We start from the raw sequence: 23,761 nt of genomic DNA on the forward strand, positions 1-23,761 counted from the left end.
AAAGAGTTTGGGAACCTCTGCTCTAGCGATTTTAAAACATGCTTGCACCCTTTTTCAAGTACCCCAAATTTGACAGAACTACTTATTTTCGCCCCAAAAAAACTGCTTAATGCTATTTTTCACCACTTGTTCAAAATACACTATATAGAGGCAATTGAAAGCTCTTAAGTACCCCCAATAGCTCCAGGGCTAATCAGGGACATCTATACTGATCCCCAATGTTAGTGCATCTTTTGGGGAGTGTCAGGCTGATTTCCCCATTTTTGACAGCACTTTTCGCCTTTTTGAGTTTTGCCGGGACGCGTTGTCGCGTCCTTTGGAATTGAATACAGCGAATAGCGGGGGCACGCACGATAAGTTTCCACAGCTAAAACACGTGAAGTTGGCGAAAAGTGCGGCATGTGAAAAAGTATTGCGTGTGCGAAACTAATTGAATACGGCCCTAAGTTCCTCCATCGTGATTTCAGGTGCTGTGAGCTGAAAAAAAAAACGGGTCCAAGTTACATGATTTTAGCTGTTTTTATAAGTTTTTAAAGAAATTCAAACCCGAATCACTTGAGGGTGATTTTGGCAAAACAAAAACATAAGGGTCTGTGCACATCTCTAATCTGCATACACACACCTACACCAACCTGCGGAATTAGAAATTGCGTTGTGTTGGAAAGAGCATTTGTACTGGACAAGCAGAGTGTATATAATAATGCACTTCTGTGTTATACAAACAAGTAGTTACCAAAGAGGAATTAAAATACAGTTTCAAGGAAAAGTATTTGAATCCTTTGCAATTTCCTCAATTTCGGCACAAATTGGTCATAAATTATAATCGTAACAACTAAATCTCAAGTTTAAACACAGTCTTCTTAAACTAATAACACACAAACTCTATGTTTTGATATCTTTATTGAAAACACAGTGTAAACATTCACAGTGCAGGTTGGAAGAAGTATATGAACACTTGGATTTGATAACTTGTTGACCCTCCTTTGGCCGCAATAACCGCAACCAAATGTTTCCTGTAGCTGCAGATCAGTCCTGTACAATGGTCAGGAGAAATTTTGGACAAGTCATCTTTACAAAACTATTTCAGTTCAGCAATATTCTTTGTATGTCTGGTGTCAACTACTTTCTTCATGTCTTACCACAGCATCTCAATCAGTTGAGATTGGGGGCAAGATGTAAAAGGGTGTGAGTTTTTAGAATGAGCCAAACTCAGACCTTCTCACACATGTAAAGCTCTGAGTTTGTCTCAAAACTCACCAAATGTAATAGCCTGCGAACTTGTGAGTTTGAGGTTATTACATAAATGCGATTACCGGGGAGTTTTCTCCTAGGAAAACTCTGACTTTTTAATGCGACTAGCATTGAAAGGTCAGAGTTATACAGAAGCCTTCACAGATCAGTAAGATCTGTGAAGGCTCCTGTGTTGTAAAAAAAAAAGTACACAGTAAAAAAAAAAATTATATGCATCCCCTGCCCACAAGCATAACCAGCCCCGGGCTCTGAAGAGCCTGTCCTGGTTCTTAAAATACAGTGGACGAAATGCGTAGGGGTCCCCTGTATTTTAAGAACCAGCACTGGGCTCAGCTGAGGCGGTCCTGGTTGTGGAATTGCAGGGGACAAAATGAGTAGAGGTCCCCTGTATTTTCCATAACCAGTACTGGACCCTTTCTAGCAGGGGGGGGGTGTAATGCCATAGCCAGGGGACCCTTTCACCGGGTCCCCCGGCTATAGCATTACCCAGACTATAGTCCCAGCAATCCCCCCTGATAGCTACCCTGGGTGCATGCCCTGAAGCAGAAAAGCTCCAAGTAATGGTGCCCACACATTATGCCACACTGTAGTGTCCAAACATTATACCACCTGTAGTGCCCACACATTAACCCACCTCTAATGCCCACACATTATGACATCTCTAGTGTTCACACATTATGCTACACTGTAGTCCCCACACATTATGCCATCTCTAGTCCCCACACATTATACTACACTGTAGTCCCCACACATTATGCTACACTGTAGTCCCCACACATTATGTCACCTGTAGTGCCCACATACTACTATGCTACACTGTAGTGCCCAAACATAATGCCACCTCTAGTGCCCACACATTATGACATCTCTAGTGTTCACACATTATGCTACACTGTAGTCCCCACACATTATACCATCTCTAGTGCCCACACATTATGCTACACTGTAGTCCCCACGCAGGGCTGCGTCTGAGTGACTGCACTGTGCTCCCCCCTGCGTATAGCTACAGGCCGGGTCAGTCACAGCCTTGATGACTGCCCGGCAAACAGCTGCACTGCACCTGCCATTTACAAATGACACCGGGCAGTGTGGACCCTATATTGCTGCACCTCCAGTAGTTCCGCCCCTGGGTGGAACTCTACTCCTCCCCCCCCCCCTCCCCTTGGTGCTTCTTTAATAAAGTGACGGTGAGCGTCAAAAAAGGGGTGTGGTCCCAAAAGAAAGGAGCGTAGTCACACAATAGTATCCCCAATTCAAATGACACCACATGGTAGCGGAATCTTATTCACATTACACCACATAGTAGTGTCCCTTATTCATGTTATGACACAAAGCAGGGCCCCTTATACACAATGCCCACAGCAGTAGTGCCCCTTACACATAATGCCCACAGCAGTAGTGCCCCTTATGCAATGCCCACTGTAGTGGTGCCCCTTATGCAGTGCCCCTGTAGTGGTGGCCCTTATGCAGTGCCCCCAGTAATGGTGCCCCTTATGCAGTTCCCCCAAGAGTGGTACCCCTTATTCAATGCCCCCAGTAGTAATGCCCCCTGTAGAAGTAATGCCCCCAATAGAAATGTTCCCTGTAGTAGTGCCCACAGTGGTAATGTCCCCAATAGTAATGCCCCCAATAGAATGTCCCCTGCAGTAATGCCCTAATAGTAATGCCCTCTGTAGTTATGTCCCCTGTAGAAGTAATGGCCCCTGCAGAAGTAATGCCCCCTGCAGTAATACCCCCTGTAATATTGCCCCCTGCAGTAATGCCCCCCTATAATAGTGCCGCGCACACACAAAAAAAAACTATACTTACCTTAAGCACAGCTCCTACATCCGCTGCAGTCCGGTCCGCCTGTCTGCTCCTCGGAACTATGGGAGAGACATCATGAAGTCATGATGTCTCTCCCACAGTGCACTGCGGTAGCCATTGCTCAGGAGTCCGCTCCGGCCTCCGGCTGCCGCTTGCGCTGTGGGGAAGGATCCGGGCGCCCGCTGGTAACAAAATCTCAACGGGCACCCAGCAAATAAAGCCTCCCTGCGTTGCCGGGCTGAGGTGGGCCGGAGGAGGCGGAACTGGTTCCGTCTCCAAATAGAAGTGACGGAACGCAGTTCCACCCTGTTCCGACCCACTTTAACCCCTTGGTCCAGGGACTCCTTATGTGGCTGATATTGATATAAATTGTAACTCAATTGTTATAGCAGGAAAAATTAGACAAAAGTAATATGAGCTATTTATCTATCCCATATATGGGGAGAGAAGAGAGACTCACATGTACATATATCTTCGTATAGATATATATATATGTGTTAGTAGCAGCTACAAGATGAATGATACAAAATTATCACTGGTAATGTATAGTATCATTTTTATGCATGGGATTACGATGAATAATCTTAGTAATTTCTATAAAACACCAAAGATTGTAAATCAGCTCAAATTGTTGTAAAATAATGCAATTGATTATTTCTAGTCAGAATTGCAAGAGAATTATCTCAGGTCTATTACTTGTGTCAACTCAGAACACTCTACGAATAGTCTGAATCAAAATTATATTCAAGTGTCATACAATAAAAATGTATACATATAAAAAAATGAGAAGTTGGTACGTAAATCACTAGCATATATGTCAATAAAACAGAATATTTGAGTGAATAGATAGTCTGATACAAAATCTTACATAGATTGTTCCCAAATGTCATACAATTAAATTGTGTACATATAAAAATGAGAAGTTGGTACATGAATCACTTGCATATGTGTCACAAAAATAGACTTATGAGTGAATAAATATAGAGAAATAAGTAAAGTCAAAACACTGCTAAGTGTCACCCCCACTTCTGCTTTTGCATGGAAATAGTGCAAGCCATGCAATGAGAGAGTGAGGAGCCTGGTGTCTATAGAAACAACAGCAATGGTAAGGTCTGTTAGGGCTCTGCCAGGTGTTAGATAGACCTTGTTACCATAAAGGCATTGCAGGGTTAAATGCGCCCAGGAGCAATCAGACCACTACCAGGAGAGATAGAGAAATATCTATCCATGCACATAGTGTTTAAATACAAGTAATTAGACCAATACTAGGCTGCTGTGTTCTCTTCCTGTCAGGATGAAAATTGGCAATATAACTCTGGTTTAAATATACAAAACCTAAATCAAATATATACTAGTGTCTGCTTTGAATCGCACACCGGCGATCACTTATCTCTAATCTTGTTTAATGAAGAATTGATTGGCAGTATAGCTGTAGTTAATGCACAGATCTATTAATCAAAAGCACAGTAGCGTCTGCTTAGAATTGCACAGCGGCGATCACATGTCTCTGCAGTATAAGTAGTGGTTAAATGCACACATCCTAAGTCAGATATAAAAGAATGCCTATTGTGAATCGCACAATAGTGATCATATATTGATACTCAACTGATAAGCGCTGTAGTCAAGGCTGTAAGTCTCCAGCTCACGGATAAGGCATTCACACAAAGAGATTGCCCAGATGTGTGAACAAGCCTCTTGGGCGAAACGCACGTCACCACCTAAGTACCTGTCAGCTGATTACGGGTCACATGACCGCAACTGCATGATTGTCTGCAGAGTCAGTTTCCCCTAAGTCAGACTGAATGCCTTATCCATGAGCTGGAGACTTACAGCCTTGACTACAGCGCTTATCAGCTGAGTATCAATATATGATCACTATTGTGCGATTCACAATAGGCATTCTTTTATATCTGACTTAGGATGTGTGCATTTAACCACTACATTACCAGTGATAATTGTGTATCATTTATCTTCTAGCTGCTACTAACATATATATATATATCTATATGAAGATATATTTATATGTGAGTCTCTCTTCTTTCCCCATATATGGGATAGAGAAATAGCTCATTTTACTTAAATTTTTCCTGCTATAACAATTAAGTTTTTCTCTGTAAAGCAGGACCTTATTATTGAAACCAGTGATTTTTCAATCTTAAAAAATATATATTTTTCTATATATTTATAGTGGACACCTTACCATATTTCTCTTGGTGTCTGGCACACTATTATTTTAACAAGTATTATTAAAAGTTTATGTTTTAAATAAACAAACTATTCAATTTTTCTACTATTATAATTCATTAACTAAGAGTGCCCCACACAATAGTCTCTTTGGCCTGCCTGTGCAGGAATTTTGCTCAATTTGTTGTTTCTGACTATTGGGTGCACCACCAACACCATTATCATTGCAAAGGATTTTTTCCAAAGCATATATCATTACGGTTGGTTTATCTATTTATTTATTTTCATAATCATATTTACAATATTTACTCATTGTCTCTCTGTGCAGAATCTCAGTTCCCACTTTCCCCTTTCCTGTTTTTTATAAATTGTAACTCACAATGTGAGAATATACTATATAAAAAATGGAAAATATTAGTAAGTTTTTGTTATCACTGTACACTGTTAAGGCTTTGAGGACGCGCTATGATAGGTGATTACCTTTATTCACATTATTTCTTTACTTTTCACATCTTTAATAGTTTTCATGTAATATTTTGCTAGAGAGTATAAGAGTTTTAATATAAATTGTAATTGTGCAGCTAATAATCCTTTTTGTTCTATTTGGCTTCATTATCACATATGCCTCTTTATATAATTTCCTTGTGTTTCCAGAGCCAGGAATAGCTAAAACAATAAGTGTTTCGGTTTTCCTGAAGGGGAACTGTGCCCCAGCCGACCTTGAAGGGGAAGCAGTGGCTTCATACTGCACACCTACAGGCAAGTATTCCAATGGGTGTACACAGGGTAAAATCTGTTTCCATATTATTCATCTTTGGTATCATAATGGTGGTGCGTTTTGACATTTTCTTAGTAATACATTACGTATCAATGAAATTATTGTACAATGCTTCACAGAAAAAAAAAAGATTCCCTCCAGCTCACTGCAGCAATATCAACAAAAAATACTTAAATCCTACATGATAATAGAGATTCAGAGGTATTAGTTACATACATTTGGAAATATATGAATAAGCGCCAGGCCATCGTCAAGGCTCCTCTATACTGGCGTCCCTAACATTAAGGGGTTCAGGTCAGAGAAGCAAGGTACCCCAAAAAATTCCAGCCAAGGACTATCCCCAGGGCATCACACGAAAAGGGGAAAAAAGGTGATAGTGAAGTGTAAAGAATAGATGTGTAAAGATAATCAATAAGTGTTAATGAAATGAGAGAGAATTAAAATGACATAAATAATAATAATAATGATAATGTACACAGGGTAAAATCTGCTTCCATATTATTCATCTTTGGTATCATAATGGTGGTGCGTTTTGAAATTTGCTTAGTAATACATTACCTATCAATGAAATTAATGTAAAATGCTTTAATAAGCAAGATAATTAATACTGCTATTACTAGTTTGTTTTTTTTTTTTTTTTAACACTGGCATTAATTTCTTTTCTCTTCAGTTTGCATATTGTATAGTAAATCCATGTATGTGTCTTTTGGGCTATAAACAGGCCACAGGGAACAAATTGGCATTAAAAAAATGTACTAATGAGGGGGAAACATTTATAGAGCTATAAAATAATAAATGCTGCCCCCTTCTTAAATAGATTTTTATTTACATCAAAATTAATCAAATGAAACCTTATTTTTGCACCCAATTATATTTATAATATAATATTGCCCCCTTAAGCGTGTTATAAATTTTATTTTCCTCTTTCGCCAATGCATAATGATTACATTTATTGTAAGTGTATTGGGAGTCCTTATCTACTGATTAGCCACATACTGTTTGAGCTACCTCGCTAGTTACAACTACTTCTATTGTTTTGGTAGGTTATTTTGGTTGTTTTCAAAACTGCCGTTTATTAAATCTATCAGCTTCTGTTCTATACTAATGAAAAATCGGGATGGCAATGTGTCTGATGGCAATTTATAAAACTTTGATAGTAAGTAAACCTATTTAGTAAATCGGGAGGTTTCAAAGCCGCCAGAAAACTGACAACTTTTACAAACGTCCTTTTAGTAAATTTACACCCATAAAGATGTCTTATTGCTTACTATGGACTAGTAAAAATGTTGTTCCTAGATGCAATATTAGTACATGAGCACTAAGGGCAGCTCTCCTGCATATGGTAGCATAAAGCATTTGCATGGGGCACCTATAAAAAGTGGAAAATGGGTGTACATCTATTTATATACAAGGTTAATTTACAAAAACGTGTGGCACATCTGCTTACTTTGTGGCTAGTAAATGACCCTTATTATCTTATACAAACCTGCGTATATTGCTTGTTTGTGTTATCAATAATTTTATGGTAAATATTTATTTTAATTATACTTTAATTTTGAGGTTGTCAGCTCCTGTGTATTCTTCATGGATGAAAGAGCTTTTATTACCACAATTTAATAGATTAAAACTGTAGTTATAAATAACACACTAACTGACTACATCTGTGGTAAAGATCAGGTGCCTTAAACCACCTTATGATTTTATTGTCTGGTAGACATCTTATCGTGTAAGGCCAAGTAGTCCTCCGCCAAAATAAGCAAGAAGAGGAGCTTTGCGGGGAAATTCTTGGAATTTGTTTTTTCATCACCTTCCAAGAAAGTTAACAATTCTTAACATCCTTCAAAGGAAAAACTATTGTTATTAGCCTCTTCTACTTTGAAAGAGGAACATGTAAATGGAGACTAAACACAGTCATTAATCAGGCTGATAAGTCTTGTGGTGGGCTAACACACAACAAAGCATCTTTGAGGTGAAGTGCTTTGCAAATGTTTCCCTCTGAGACTATAAGTTAAATAATCTTTAATAAATATTGCATACAATACATAGAATAAGCATGATTTCTGTTAAGCGTGAAGCTATATAAAACATTTGTGAGTATACTATAGAGTTTAAATCACTGCTGGAGAAGATTTAAAGATATTTAAAGCCAATTTTCTATGATGTGTTTCAGATGTGTTTTTGTTTTCAAGGGTTTTTTTGTTTAAAAAACATAAACGTGAGTAACTTCTATTTTTGTTGCTGTATTCCACAATTTGAAAAATTGGTTATCATTTTTCCATGTCTGGTATGGAGTAATAAGACACCAATAAAAAGCGCTTATGCTTTAGAAAGCACTAAAAAAACATAAAATATGTTTCAAAAAAGTTCATCAAAGGATTACGAAACTAGAAAACAAGGTGAAGTGTATAAAACACCTATGAATATATAAGTAAAAAATTCAAGGGACTATACGGTGTCATATCTGTAATGGATGCAGAGTGTGTGGTGCACACGGGCACAGGAGTCGAAGGTTGGCCAGCATCGGACACACAACACCCAGAACAGACCCCAATTCATGCCATACAGCGGTTCCCGCCTGTATATCCTGCCGCGGTGCCGTCTTATAGGTGATATCTTTGGAAATATGGCACTGGTGGAATTGGTAGCAAAAACTGTGGCACTATGCCTCTGCTATTTTCTACATATGTATGATCTTCCTAAAATTATTGCTGGAATGAGTGAATGTGCCAGCTGTTCGAAGGGGATCTCTGATATACATCACAATCATACAGTTTCAATATAACCAAAACAGTTTGTAGATATATGTAATATAAACAAGAGCAAAATCAATTAACATATGAACAATAGTCCTTACAATAATTAGGAGAAATTGTGGTCATTTAGAAAACTACTGGTATATGATGCATCATGTATAATGAATCTGTGGAGGCAGATAAAAGACCAGCACCGATTTCAGTTTGTAATTGGAGTAAAATACATTTAAATATTAAGTTTTAAGTTGTGCAAAAGTTTCGGGGGGGGGGGGGGGTTCGGGGGTCCCTGGTCAGAGCCTTTACGAGTGAGTGTGGCCACACCCAATGCTTGGCCATGTCCCTCTCTAGTTACAGGTGTCTCAGCGTTCTTGCTTATCTGTATTGTTGTCTTTGTGTGGACCAACATGATTAATGATATATCTGTAGGTCCTCCAAATTAAACATTTGAAATTCATTTAAAACAAGAGAATACTATTACTCTAGTGTTTTCTGAAATGGTGATTTCATTTATTTCTATACAAAATGCCAACTAGAAAAGTATTTGAGGTGTATCAGATTATTATAGTTCAATGTGTTTTGTGTTTTTGTCAATTTATGTTCAAAATAAGATTTTACCAATTTATCTGAACTATCCTTTTGTCTGTTTTCCAGTATTTGGGAACAAATGGTCGATTGTAATTTGCTTTCATACATTACCAGATTTTTGCTCAGCAAGTTTGGACATTTACAAATACACTGATTACTATACTAGTGCTTATTCTTTCATATACCTCCACATATACTGGCTTATATTTTTCTTACAATTTTAACCTTTGCTGGCTGTCATAAAGGTCATGAGCAGAAAAGACTCCAAAATGACTTGTGACAATGACACATATATAATATAACATTATATATATATATATATATATATATATACACACATCTACTTGCTGTCATTTGAGGTCTTATATTTGTATTGCTTTGCATAGAGGTCCTGTCACAGGAGTAGCTTACGTGACCAGCAGCGCTATACAGACTGGTGGCAGGGGCACCTTTATGCGTGTGGTTGGCTGAATGTGGCCTGGCATTATCGTGCAGCAACACAACGCCTGTTCTGCAACCCAGGTCGTTTTCGACAAATTGCCCTTGCAACTGGCTCAATGTGTCACAAAAATCAAGCCCTTGTGGTCCCAATGACGAAAAATATAGATGAAGATTTTTTACATATGATTTGGGGTGCAGAGAAACCCCCAGACCATATACGCTCGACACACAAAAGAAGAAGGAACAGTCCAATATACAGTATGTAAGAGAGGAACACAAGGAGGCACAAGGAAAAAGAACAGAGCGACATTAACAATTCAATCTATACATCGACACCCACAAGTTCATTAGAAAAATATGCTTAAAGAAATATTTTCTGAAAGATCCAGTAAGCAATGAAATAATACCAAAATCCAGGCAATATGTACAAACCAATATTAAACCCACATCAACATTCTACCCTGCACACCTTAAAGGACCGCAATGGCCACTTTTCAACGTTTGGAAGAGGAAGAAATCTCAAAACTCCCAGACAAACAAAAAATACCCCATAACTTCACAAAGGAAGGAAAGCAAAAGTTTGAAAGCACTAAAAGAAGACAAAACAATCATAATAAAACCTGCGGACAAGGGGGACGAGTTGTAATAATGAATGTGGAAGATTATAAGAAAGAGGTGACCAATTTACTTTCCGATACTCAAACATATATTAAGTTGAGCAAAGATCCTACAAATTAGTTTAAGAAATGATTACTAAATCAATCGGATGAAGGCCTAGAATTGGAAATCTTGATGAACAAAGAATATGATTTCATCAATATAGATCACCCACAGATTCCAACGTTTTATCATCTGCCAAAAATCCACAAGCAATTGCAAAACCCACCGGGAAGACCTGTTGTGTCAGGGATAGGGTCGCTCACGTCAAATCTATTGCAAAACCCACCGGGAAGATCTATTGTTTCGGGGATAGGGTTGCTCACTTCAAATCTATCCAAATATGTAGACTTTTTCCTACAAAAGCTAGTATCTGAGCAGAAAAGTTTTTTAAAAGAAACAATGCATATTTTACAAGCTAGAAACAATCAAATGGAATATACATTGTGTACAAGCGACATCAAATCCCTCTACACTGTGATTTAACATCAAGATGGATGCGATGCCACCCGTCATTATCTTTCTACATCCACAAACATTCCAAATAGTCAAATTTATTTTATTATGGATGCTATAGAATTTATTTTGAACAATTCTTACTGCGCTTGACACTAAAATAAAATGAATGAAATTGATCTATATCAGGTTTGCTGTCTGTTGTATTACAGGAGGCTTGCAAACAATGTAATATAATTGAAAAAATTATTTTAATAAATGAATTACAATACACGTGTAATATACAACAATATCGATTAAAATACCACATGTCTGTGGATAAATTCCATAAATACCTATAAAATCCAGTGACTACAACTGGTTACAACTGTATTTAAAGGGAATGGTTTATCAGCCCATTTCCTAACTCATCATGATAAAAATCCAAAAGGTCTAAATTTTTGGGGTATCCAAAAAACCAGCCCAAGTTGGAGAGGAGATGATAAAATCAATTTATTGAAAAGAAATTAGACAAAGTGGATTTTCCTCCTTAAAACCTTGGAACCACATTGGCTAAATATCGACATAGAATTAAATGAATTTTTATAACTTCATTTTTATAAATACATTTTACTTATTCCAAATATTTTACATGCACACATTTTTATATATTTATATTTTCATACTGATAATACATAATAATCATCAAACCTATTTTTAATTTGAGTTTATTAATTGAATCAGGAACATGTGCTTGGTGCCAAAAACCCTGACTTCCGGTAATGGACTTCCGGTTTTTATCTTAATAAAGTTTAGTATAAATAGACCTATTTGAAAGTACCACCCCTATCATTGAAAAAGGACCAGAAGCGGTCCGAAAGGCGTTGGAGAAGTGAAGGAAAGTGGACAGCTACAGGACCAGACCGAGCAGCATACCCACCACTAGATCCATGAGGCGGCTGGCCGGCCGGCATCTGACGTCATCCCCCATTACTGCGGCTATTACTTCTGCCAGGACGCGCTAGAAGCTATTGTCTGGAGAAGGTAATACCACTGGTGGTAGGTAGGGATAGCGTAGGCGGAGAGCCATACCACGGACTATTTCTATCTGCGGTCACTTTGTGGGACTGAATCACTGCAGCCACCACTTCCAATTAGTCTTAAAAAGACTATAAACATTGAATCAACCACTTTTTAAGTTTGTATGATTATTATGTTTTAAAGCGCTTATTTGCACATATTTATTACATTTTAACCTTATTGAGCTGCTATTTCACACTGAGCGCAGAACATTTAAAATTTGTTTTTATTTCTTTGGTAATGAAGTTGTTCTGAATTTCTTTGAAGGTGGGGACGTGTGCGTTTCCATGTGACTGAGATGTCCAGTTTGTCAGCAATATCTCTAATTTGAATGCGTCTGTCCTCCTGAATCAGACTTTAAATATGGCACAAATTGTCATGTGTGGTGGACATGCTTGGCCAGCCGGATCACTGCTCATCTTGAACATTTGTCCTGCCGATATCAAAGTCAGTGCACCAAACCCAAACCTATTTCCATGAAATGGCGTTATCACCGTATACCTCAACAAGTAGGCAATGAATTTTAGCTGCTGATGTGCCCATTAGACTCAGAAATCTGATCACACTGCTCCTCGTTTTCACCAACCCCATCATTTTACAGCTGATATTGGACAGTGTGATTGATATGAGGCGCAGTCTAATGGCTGTGAGGAGAAGCAGTGCGCTGGCCTGGCAAAAATTAGAATGAAATAGAGAACATTACACACATGGGAGGTCTTGTTACCTTACTTATTGAACCACCCCTGTATATGGGATAGCAGTATGCAAAGGTAATGTTAGGTAGCATCACCATACTGTGACGTCTTGGAAATGCTCAGACCTGCATGGATTGTAATCTGACATCTCGTGAGTCAGTTTGAACACCGGCTAGGCTGCTCATGGCAAGGCAATGTAAATTATCGGCGTTGAAACGGGGCAATATAGTGGGTGTCTGACAGATAGGACATTCCATTTCCGAAGTTGTGCGGATATAGATCAACATTTCTTGATCTATGGTGTCACGTGTATACCGGGAATACTTCATGGAAGGCATTACCACCCACCGTGGACAGCGCAGTGGCCGACCACAGGTGCTCAATGATCACGACCAGTGGCGTCTGTCCTGAATTGTCCGTGGTAACAGACAATCGAGCACTGGCTCAAATCACATCTCCATTAAATGCAGAAGGTGCCAGACACATATCCAGCAGGTCAGTTCAGCGTTGTTTAGCTTCCATGGGCTATGGGAGCAGAAGATCCACCAGTGTGCCCTTGTTAATACTACAACACCAGACACAGCTCCTCAACTTGGCATGTGACATCACTAATTGGACTCTGGAGGACTGGCAATATGTGGCATTGTTCAGTGAGCCACAATTCAGTTGTTTTGGGCTGATGGTAGGGTTCGGGTGTTGCACAGAGACCATGAGGCCATGGACCCCTGTTGTCAACGAGGCACCATGCAGGCTGGTGTTGATTCCATAATAGTGTGGGGTGTGTTCACATGGCATGGGTTGGGTCCGCTGGTCCACCTGAACATGTCATTGACCAGTAAACACTATTTTGCATTGCTTGATTACCATTTGTAGACCTTCATGGACTTCATGTACCCCCACATGGATGGAATATTCCAGTAGGATAATGCACCGTGTCATCGGTCCCAAGTTGTCCAAAATTAGTTTGAGTAGCTTTCTGGAGAGTTCCGACAAATGGTGTGGTCACCACGCTCGCCTGACATGAACCCAATCGAGTATATATGTGACGTGGTGGAGAAGTCCATTCGCACCTACAAATATCAGGGAGCTGTGGGAAGCTATCCAGGCACATCTCTCCAGAAGTTCTTCCATCCACTTGTGGAATCGATGTCACTTCCAGTTGCTTCACCTTGCCGGTCTATATGAGGTCCTACACAATACCAGGCATCTATCACATGAATTTTGTCAAAAATGCTCTACCATAACATAACCTCAAATTGACTTCCATTTTGGCAGTATACACCAGATTTCTGGTTTCCAAGAGATATGTGGCGTCCCAATTTATTGTTCTGTTTGTTTGTTTATTTGTTTGTCTGCCTGTCTGGTTATGCATTCAGACACTGCTGCACCGATTTAGATGAAACTAACGCAAGGTGGTCCAGGTGAAACCTGGCCAGGTTTTAGGGGGGTTAGGGTCCCGGTCGACCTCCTGTTGGTGTATGCTGGGCAGAACTTTGACCCGGGGAGCCTGTTCTGGTCCTTCCACTTGATGGATTTGGATGAAAGCTTTGCTGAATGGTAACAGTGGATCCCAGAAGACATACTAGGGTGTTGAGGTCCCAGTCGGACCTCCCGTTGGTGTGCGCTGGGCAGAACTTTGACCCGGGGACACTGGGCAGAACTTTTACTCGGGGAGCCTGTTCTGGACCTTCCACTGGATGGTTTTGGACGACATCAAATAATAAAACTTAATAACTTGAAGATTTAAACCCCTGCAACGCTGGGTACTTCATACATTATGGGGTATAGTGTGTAGAATTTTGAGGACAAAAATGAATTTATTAAATTTTTAAATAAGGCTGTAACAAAACAAAATGTGGAAAAAGTGAAGCGTTGTAAATACTTTCCGGATGCACTGTATGTTAGCATATATTTGTGTAAAAGTGTATTTTATTTTTCTGCTCAAGAGCACGCTCTCCTTTACTCATATATGTGCATATGTGTGTATAGATATATATATATAAAACAAAAAATACCTAGATTTCGCGCTTATAAGATAAGCAGCACCACAGGAGGAACCTCTGTTAGAAGGAACCAATACAACTTAAACACATAAAAAATTTCTAAGTGTGCTATGTGCAATCAAATTAAGAACGTTTGAATTAGCAGGTTGCTTGAATGTGAAAGTCTGTCCTCTAAATGTTTAAATAAGGTGTTCTCCGTTTGAACTGTTTGACATTAGACCATAAGGGGTCCTGTGGGTATACCCTGCACCAGAAAATCACCCAACAGAAGGACAAAAAGGACAATTAAGAAAGATACCAAATGTTTATTTTTGATAAAAACATTGGTTTAACATTTAAAAGTTCTGGTTCACATTAACAAAGTAAGAAACATAACATAGATCCAATAAATCAGTGAGCCAAGGCCAGTGTAGAGGAGATGTTTTTTTTTGAGACCCATCCTCGCCTTTAAACAGGTGTGAGCTCATTAGGGAGGGAATCTTCACAAAACTGGTCAATGGAACCATCACTGGTAAAACTTACGCGTTACGTCTTTCGACTTCACCAGGGGTAGGTAGAAAAAAAATGTTTTATTGATAACCCATAGGGGTATGATTTACAGTTAATAATCGAGTTGGTGGTTATCGCTGTACTTCAGCTGATTAATCACGACCTAATCGGACCCAAATATGATCCAAGTCAGATAATCAAATATCTACTCCTAATGGGTTCATAATAAGGATCAGAGTTAAGCTCAAATAAATTTACAACATTTAGTGAGTCAGCGGTAACTGTCCAAAGCTCCTCAAAAATATTCAAAATCCTTCTCTGAGAGCAACCAGATGTGAACCTGTCTCAAGCTTTCAGAATTATATATATATATATATATATATATATATATATATATATATATAGAATGTGCTATAAATCTGAAGGACATTCAGATATAGTACTAAGGATGCAAACACTACATTTTTATACTATTTCAATGTTAGACACCATGGGGTATAAATGTAATAGCCTGTAGACATCGGCAAGTCCCGTGCAAGACTTTCCGATGTTTTAAAGTAGCAGTCATTTAAGTGGCAAAATCAGGTTGATTTTGGCTTTTAAATGTCTGCTACTTTAAAGCATCGGGCAGTCTTGCACGGGACTCGATGATGCCTGCAGTCCGCACGCTATTACGTATACCGCCATAAGAGATATTTACATTTGTGTTACCTTAAGGGTGTGACACAATAGCTTGCACTACAGTTCCAGTTTTTTTTTAAATTATATTTACAAATGTGAACAAAAAAAATAACCAAGTATTCAAACTATTAACAAATTGGTGCTATTATAAATTATTTATTGACTGCTGCTGTAGATCATGATATCATTTTCTTGACTTCTAAAATACAATGTCCTTTTACTACTAAAATATCACAAACATGAAGAGTGCCAAATTGCAAAGCACTGTATACTGGCATGGTAATATGTTTATGTTTCTGGAAGGCTTATCCAAAGTAAAAGAACACAAGTTGTTCCCAGCATTATATTCAGAAGCCTACGTACTGCAGTGTTTAGGTATTCAGCCACCTACAGGTATAGGATGGGGTACATGCCACACAGATAACTGTTTTCATTTAGATTTAAAAGTTTAATAACTTTTAAGGCCTTTCCTATAAGTAAAATAAATTATTGATATTGAATACAGTGTGACTTACCCAAGGGACTTTAATTACCTATTATGGTATATTTTCAAACAAAGAACAAATATTCAGCAACCGATCAGCTATTTTTCAATATGGTACAAGTTGAACTGTGTAACTGTCAGTTCATTAATTGTGTTGCTGTTGCAATAACTGTGGATTACATATTTATTATACTTTAGTTCAATTATAGTGAGTTATTCTCTGAAAAATGTATCCTAACTAATTTATAGTATCCTAACTAATTTATAAGATCAATGAATCTCTTAATTTGTAGTTTCAAAAGATTTTCTACTTCGTTCACTAAAGACATGGGCCCATATTTATCAATAATCGCGATATTGTCTCAGATATTTTCACCCAATGTTATCGTGATTATTCCCATTTTATACTTACTTTTAGCTGCTATGCATTTAAATGTTGTTGGGAACAATGGTTATCAGAGCCGTAACTAGACTTATTGGTGGCCTGTGCCAGAAAGAGCATTGGCGCCCCCTCCCTTACTTTTCAAATAGTGACATAAAATGCGCACCAGAAAAAGGGCCATGGCCTCATGGGGAAGGACCAGGGAAGAGATAGGGGATGTCAGGAGATGCTGGGGATAAAAGTAGAGGAAGCTACAAGTGAGAAAGATAACAAACAGAAAATTGACAGGCCCAATCAGCTCGCCCTGCCCTGCGGTGCCCTGTGCCATGGCACAGGTCGCACTACCCTAGTTACGGCCCTGGTGGTTATGTAAGCATACAGTCCCTGTGAAGTCCCAGTCAATATTTAGACATCCACACAGTGGCGTAACTATAAATTTTGCTCCCCCATGCTAAAAAAGTTCAAGGGCCCCCCCGCCCAAAAAACAAACACTGTTTCATGTTCATGATACAGTTATGTGCATTACACATTATGACACACTAAGTAATACCACTTATAACACATTATGCCCACCGGAATGCCCCAATAACACATTATGCCACACCATAATACCCCTTACAACACATTATGCAACACAGCAATGCACTGTACACATGCCACACAGTGATGCCCTTATAACAAATTATGCCATGCCGTAATGCCTCTATTTCACATTATGCCACATAACACATTATGCCACACAGTAATGCCCCTAATACATTATTCCCCTTATAACACATAATGCCACACAGTAATGCCCCTAATAGCACATTGTGCACACAGTAATGCCCATTACACTTTATGCCACACAATAATGCCCATTACATCCCACCCTGACAGATCTACTTCATCAACCCTCCTCTCCGCTCCTACCAGACTGTCACCTCAGCTCAAGACAGCTTGCACAGCTTTTATGTCCATGTAGAACCAGATTATTGGGAACAAAGTTTATAACCTATTAAATTAGTGCCCCTTATATAGTGCCCCATATGCAATGCCCCCTGTAATAGTGCCCCTCATGCAATACCCCCTGTAGTAGTACCCATTATCCAGGGCCCCCTGTAGTTGTGCCCATAGGCAGTGCCCCCTGTAGCTGTGCCCCTGTAGTTGTGCCCATCTAAGTAGTGCCCCTTGTGCTGTGCCCCTTCAAGTAGTGTCCCTGTAGTTGTGCCCGTCAAGTAGTACCCCCTGTAGCTGTGTGCCTTAAAGTATTGCCCCTTGTTATGCCCCTTAGAATAGTGCCCCTTCAAGAAGTGCCTCGGTAGTTGTGCCCCTTCAAGTAGTGCCCACTGCCCCCTGAAGTTGTGCCCCGTCAAGTAGTGCCCACTGCCTCCTGTAGTTGTGCCCCTTCAATTAGTGCGCCTTTTAGATGTTCCCTCTCTACTTACCTGACTCCGTGCAGGCTGCAGCTGTCATCCGGCTGTCTCTCCCAACTCCCGCGCTGCAGACGCATCTGCAGCGCGGGAGTTGCATCTGTTAACGTGAAGTGTAAATATTTAATAGGGTAAAAAAGTATATTCACTTCAAAGGTCATAGTTGATGAGTTCTAGTGACATTCTTAAGGCGGGTATCCACTACTAGATATACAAACGAGAGCACGATTACGACATTGCAATCGTGCTCTCGTTTGTATATATAGTGATGTGCCTAGACTGAACGTTCACTCGTTCAGTCCAGGCACATCCATTATCCCCGCACATGCTGAACCTGACGGGATCGTCAGGTTGACCAGCATGTATGGGCGATGAAAGATGTCGGAAGCGACCAGCGTGCACGCGCATAGCTGGTTGCTTCCGACCAAAACATGCCCGATGCATGCGCGATTTGCAAGCGATTGCACGATAACTACGACATTATCGTGCAATAGCTTGCTAAAATCACCTAGTGGATACCCCCCTTTACTTGTCAGAAACTTCCACCCTGAAAGTAATACTGACTGATTTCTAGTTTAGTAGGCTTCTGTTTGAACAATGCTTTCATAGTAAATATGAGAACACTTGTTCTCAAAAAACTTTATTGCAATTTTTTTTTTAAATTTAAGTTTACATGAATTGACATGTTCATTGTTTAGTAAATGCGAGAAATCTGTAAACAATTAAAAGATACCTATCAAATGTTTTAGTTAAATTAGAACAATAAAATCTGTCTCATTCCCAGAAGGCACTAATGCAGTGTTATATGATCAGTTGCACTAATTAACTGGAACACGAAATAGGACAGAGACTTTTATTAAATTGTGCACTTTATATTTGTCAAGTTTCAACAATAAAATATAACTAAATAATATAGGATAGTGTGATAGAGAAAGGAAATTGTGAGGTTTATGTATCAAGCAGTGAAAATGGTGGAGAAGTGGACCAGTGAAGAAGTTGCCCATAGCAACCGATCAGCTTTGAAGTAACATTTATCAAATGCAGTCTATAAAGTAATAGGTAGAAACTGATTGGTTACTATGGGCAGTGCCAGATTAAGGTCCTCATGGGCCTGGAGCTGAAATTGTGAAGGATCTATTGTGTGCCGCCGCAGGGGGTGTGACAACTGATATGAGGGTGTGACTAGTGACATGAAGATGTGACCAGTACTGTGGAGGTATGGTCTGTGCTGTGGGGTGTGGCCAGTGGCAGATCCAGGGGGGGGGGGGGGCGTCATTGCAGCGATCGCAGACCCCCCCCCCTGCACAGTCTGCATCATGTACTGAGCTGAGAATGTTCAGTCTGTGCTGTGATCAGAGTCTGCAGCTCCTCCCATAAGCCTTTGCGGAGCCTGTCACTGACGGCTCTGCCTACAGGCTTTCTGCAGCCGACCTCCGTCCAGGATCTATGGAACCATCTACAGAACGTGCACACTGGCTGCTACAACAAGCAGCCTGTGCACACAGAATGCCGGGCACAGCAGCAACCTGCAAATTCTGACTGTCACACAGTGTGACAGCTGACAGTCAGTAAGTAACCTGTTTTATTATATCTGAGTATGTCTGCCTGCCGTTCCACTTGATATCTATCTAATCTATATATACATATATATTATTGTGTGTGTGTATGTATATATATATATATATATATGTGTGTATGTGTGTATATGTATAGATATATAGTGCCACTCATCCACTATTAATCCATAATTAATAATTAAATCGCCCCCCCTAAAAGGACAGTCTAGATCCGCCCCTGGTGTGGCTAGCACCATGGAAGGTATAGCTACTCGCCTACCTTCATCCACCTCAATCTCCCTCCCCTCTTTGCAAATATGACATAGATCACCTGTTGTATTATTGACCACTGAATAAAAAATATATACAGGTTGAGTCTCCCATATCCAAATATTCCGAAATACGGATATTTTTTTTACTTGACTGAGATAATGAAACCTTTGATTTTTGATGGTTCAATGTACACAAACTTTGTCTAAGACACAAATTAAAAATATAGTATAAAATTACCTTCAGGATGTGTGTAGGATGTATATGAAACATAACTGCATTTTATGTATGTACACAAACTTTGTTTGAGCCGCAAAATTATTGAAAATATTTTATAAAATTACCTGCAGGCTGTGTGTATAAGGTGTATATAACACATAAATGCATTGTGTGTGTATATTAGGGTCCCATTCCCAAGATATTTCATTATGGTATGCACATATTCCAAAATACGGAATATTCCGTTATCTAAAATACCCCTGGTCCCAAGCATTTTGGATATCGGAGACTCAACCTGTAGTAAAAATACAAACTATGGTTATTAATAAAATGCAACAATTTTTATTTTATTAACAGAAATATACCTGATAATGATAAAATTGCCTTATACTTAGAGGTTACAATACAATCACAATAATTATTTAGAGCTGATGGATCCCTTGTTCGTTATATAACACTTATATAAACTGTATACTTGTTGGTAATAATATTATGGTAGCATTTAACAAGCGTGCATTTGCCTGTTAGTAAATGCTATATGTAATCCTGATTTTATATTGTTCTGTTTGGTTAGAGGGCCAGACTTCGAATTAAAGAGAAATGCACTGCAGATTGCTCTATATGTAAAAGGCTCTAAGATATTCATAGCCTATTTACCTCATCATGCTGTAGCTTATTACATTTCCATTAAGTAGCTGATCTTTATTGGATTACCTATTTTCCAATATTATATGCTATTTCCAACTAATGTGACCTAAAGTTGACACATCTGTTCTTTTATTCAACATTTCTTACCTTTTCTTGGTTTCTTTTCCCCTTTTTGCTGCCTATGACATTAGAACTGAACCCTGAAGGTAAGAGTAATTGGCAATGGACCTTGACTATATAGTGAAATGTAGAACAGTGTGGCTAAATAGTATGCACCGCTTGTGTTTTCAAGAGTATGGTAATGCCTACCAATGATGTAGTAATGAATCATTTTACAAATGCCTTCTCATTTAGAAATTCTGTCATATTTGTGTTTAAAAACAATTTAAAAAACACATGGGTCTGATTTAGCGTTAGGAGCAAATCAAATAAAGGAGCAAACAAAAGGAGCAATTTGCTCCTGGAACAAGCCACTTTATAGCGCATTGGATGCATTTATTTTTTTGCATGCAAGGAAAAAAACTGACTGCTTGAACAAATACTGGGCAGTTGTGTTTTACACAGAAATTTAGAACTAAGCTAGGACACACCACTTCCCAACTAGAATTCTTTCTGCAAATTTTAAATCAGGCTCACAGTACCAATTGTAGTATATTAGGTGAAGAAATAGCTTTTAATTACTAGGTTTACACACATACATATAGGGGGATGCGGTTAATTTACCGCCGCCTGGAATTCCGACCGGGACTAAAGATAGGCATGGAAATGCTGATGCCTCTCTTGATTTTGCCTTATTATGGGCTGTGTACTAAAGGTTACTGGTATAACTTTTCCTGGAAATAGGACATCTGCCTGGAATCACCTGTTGAAAACAGAGAAACACCACTGCTAATATTTGACATATAGGTTATGAGCAGCTTACCTTTCTTTGGGCCTGATTCAGATGTTGGCGGTTTTGCACAGCCACAAGGAACCAGGAGGTGTCTGTAGGAATAGATACCTTCTTACTGCATCTGCTTTCTCAGTGCAGCGCCCATAGACGCTGCCTCGGATCACCATTGCGATATATCTGAATCAGGCCCTTTGTTACATATGGAACCATGGAAACAAACTGTGAACTATACTGAACATTTATATGGTTACTGATGATGGTAAGAAACTACCTATCATAATACTTTTATTTAAACAACATTACTATTGAGTGGAGTAGCCTTTAAGTACCTTCCAACAAACACACACGTTTTGTTAGGACAAACTAAGACATGCAGACAATTTGTATGGCTACTTATAGAGCTAAAGCTAAATTTAGCATGCAAGCTGTTAGACCAATAATTAGGCTAGAGTTATGATTCATTGAAAATGCGGTTACATTTAAGGGGGGCTGGTGCACAAGTATCTGCAAAAAGGTTCTATAATTCACTGGATTAGGGATTGTGTTCCAGTGCTTCTTTAGGTCTTGTATCTTATTGATGTATTAAGTTGTTTCCCGAAATACCTCAGAATAGAAAGGAGAAATATACTGTATAGTGCTCATTGTGTTTGTACTGAATTATTTTTTAGGTGGTTGTTAGTAATACTCAGCCTATAGGTAGTGGAAGTATGCTTGGACAATATAACAACGTTGTCTGCTGGTGATTGCTTATAGCATTGATGTGGAAAGGAAGGAGGGGAGGACTGGATTACATTCCTCAGCAATTTAAGCAATATAGTGGGTGCTACTATGCTGAGACCTGTAGTGCCACGCAGGAATTGAAAGTTCAGGTGCACACTCTAAGCACTAAACATATTGTTAGTAGAAACAATTATGATAAACTCTACAATTAACGTGCAGTATAAATGAGGTTAATAGTACATATTTGTCAAAAATGTTTGCCCATCCGCCATGTCAAGGTGAACCTCATCAGATGGGTTTCTAGCATCCCGCATACTAGCACATTATGTCAATTTATCCAGGACTTAGCTATAATAGTGCCCATCTAATATGTAGACAGCAATGCAGCAACCTGTGCTGATCACCCAAGGGCAGATGGGAGGGATGCCAATATAAAAGCAGAAGGAGTCTCGGCCTTCAAGTGTACTTGGTATATACAAATATAGAGGGAAGAGGGGGGTGTCTGGACTGCATACCCTAATTTTAAACATAATAAGAGGTGCTATTGGACTGAGGGGGTCATTCAGACCTGCTCGCGAGCGCAGGACGCTCGCAAGCGGGTCGATGTTGCCCCACTGCGCATAGCGACGGGCTCTCCGTCGCTCCGGGTCTCCCACCAAAGGGGGCGTGCTGTCGATGTTGATTGACAGCACGCCCCCTTTGGTGGACATGCCGGGGGCGTGGCTGCCAGACGGAGGCGTTCCCATGGGAACGCCTACCGTCTGACTAGTGATGTCAGTGGGAGTGATTTTGGCTGGGTCTCCGTCGCAAGCCCGATGGTCGCGATGGTCTTGACCATCGCGACCGTCATCATGGACGCTCGCATAAGCTGTGGGGTGGTCACAGCTATGCGAGCGTCCAGGAGGACGCTCCATTTTCATGGAGGAGGGCCCCGATTCAGAGCGTTCGGCTCTGAATCAGGCCCTGAGTCTGCAGGAAAAGAAAGTGCAGGAGTACACTCTAAAAATACTGATAGTCAAAACAATTATAATACATTCTACAATTAACATGGAGTATAAATGAGGCTCTCTGCATGATTATTCAAGAATGCTTTCCCATCCACCACGTCAAGGTGAATCCCATCAGATGAGTCCCTAACATCCCTAAGGAGCCAGGTTCTCTTCATGAGGATGTTGGTATGTATATTTCGTACTCAGGAGAAAGGATTAAAAAAGGACCATCATTATGCATTATTGTTTTATAATGTGATAGTTTTATGCAGAAGTTTCATACATTGTACTCACATCCCATTAGAAGTAAGTGCGTAGCGGACATTTATTTGTTCTTCTGATGTCCGTCGG

The 23,761-nt window shown here is 39.5% G+C and overlaps 1 protein-coding gene across 3 annotated transcripts in view; it reads left to right on the plus strand.

Moving 5' to 3' along the window:
- BBS9 (Bardet-Biedl syndrome 9) overlaps nucleotides 1-23,761 on the plus strand; it is a 538,001-nt gene that overhangs the window by 161,082 nt on the left and 353,158 nt on the right. For all 3 annotated transcript variants that reach the window (XM_088464415.1, XM_088464417.1, XM_088464416.1), the window contains exon 15: nucleotides 5,896-6,000. In XM_088464415.1, coding sequence (XP_088320541.1) covers nucleotides 5,896-6,000 — 105 coding nt within the window. The remainder of the gene's footprint in view (nucleotides 1-5,895; nucleotides 6,001-23,761) is intronic.

This window comes from Taudactylus pleione, unplaced genomic scaffold (genome assembly GCF_031769625.1).
Source record: "Taudactylus pleione unplaced genomic scaffold, aTauple2 ptg000054l, whole genome shotgun sequence".
In the NCBI taxonomy this organism is placed as follows: domain Eukaryota; kingdom Metazoa; phylum Chordata; class Amphibia; order Anura; family Myobatrachidae; genus Taudactylus; species Taudactylus pleione.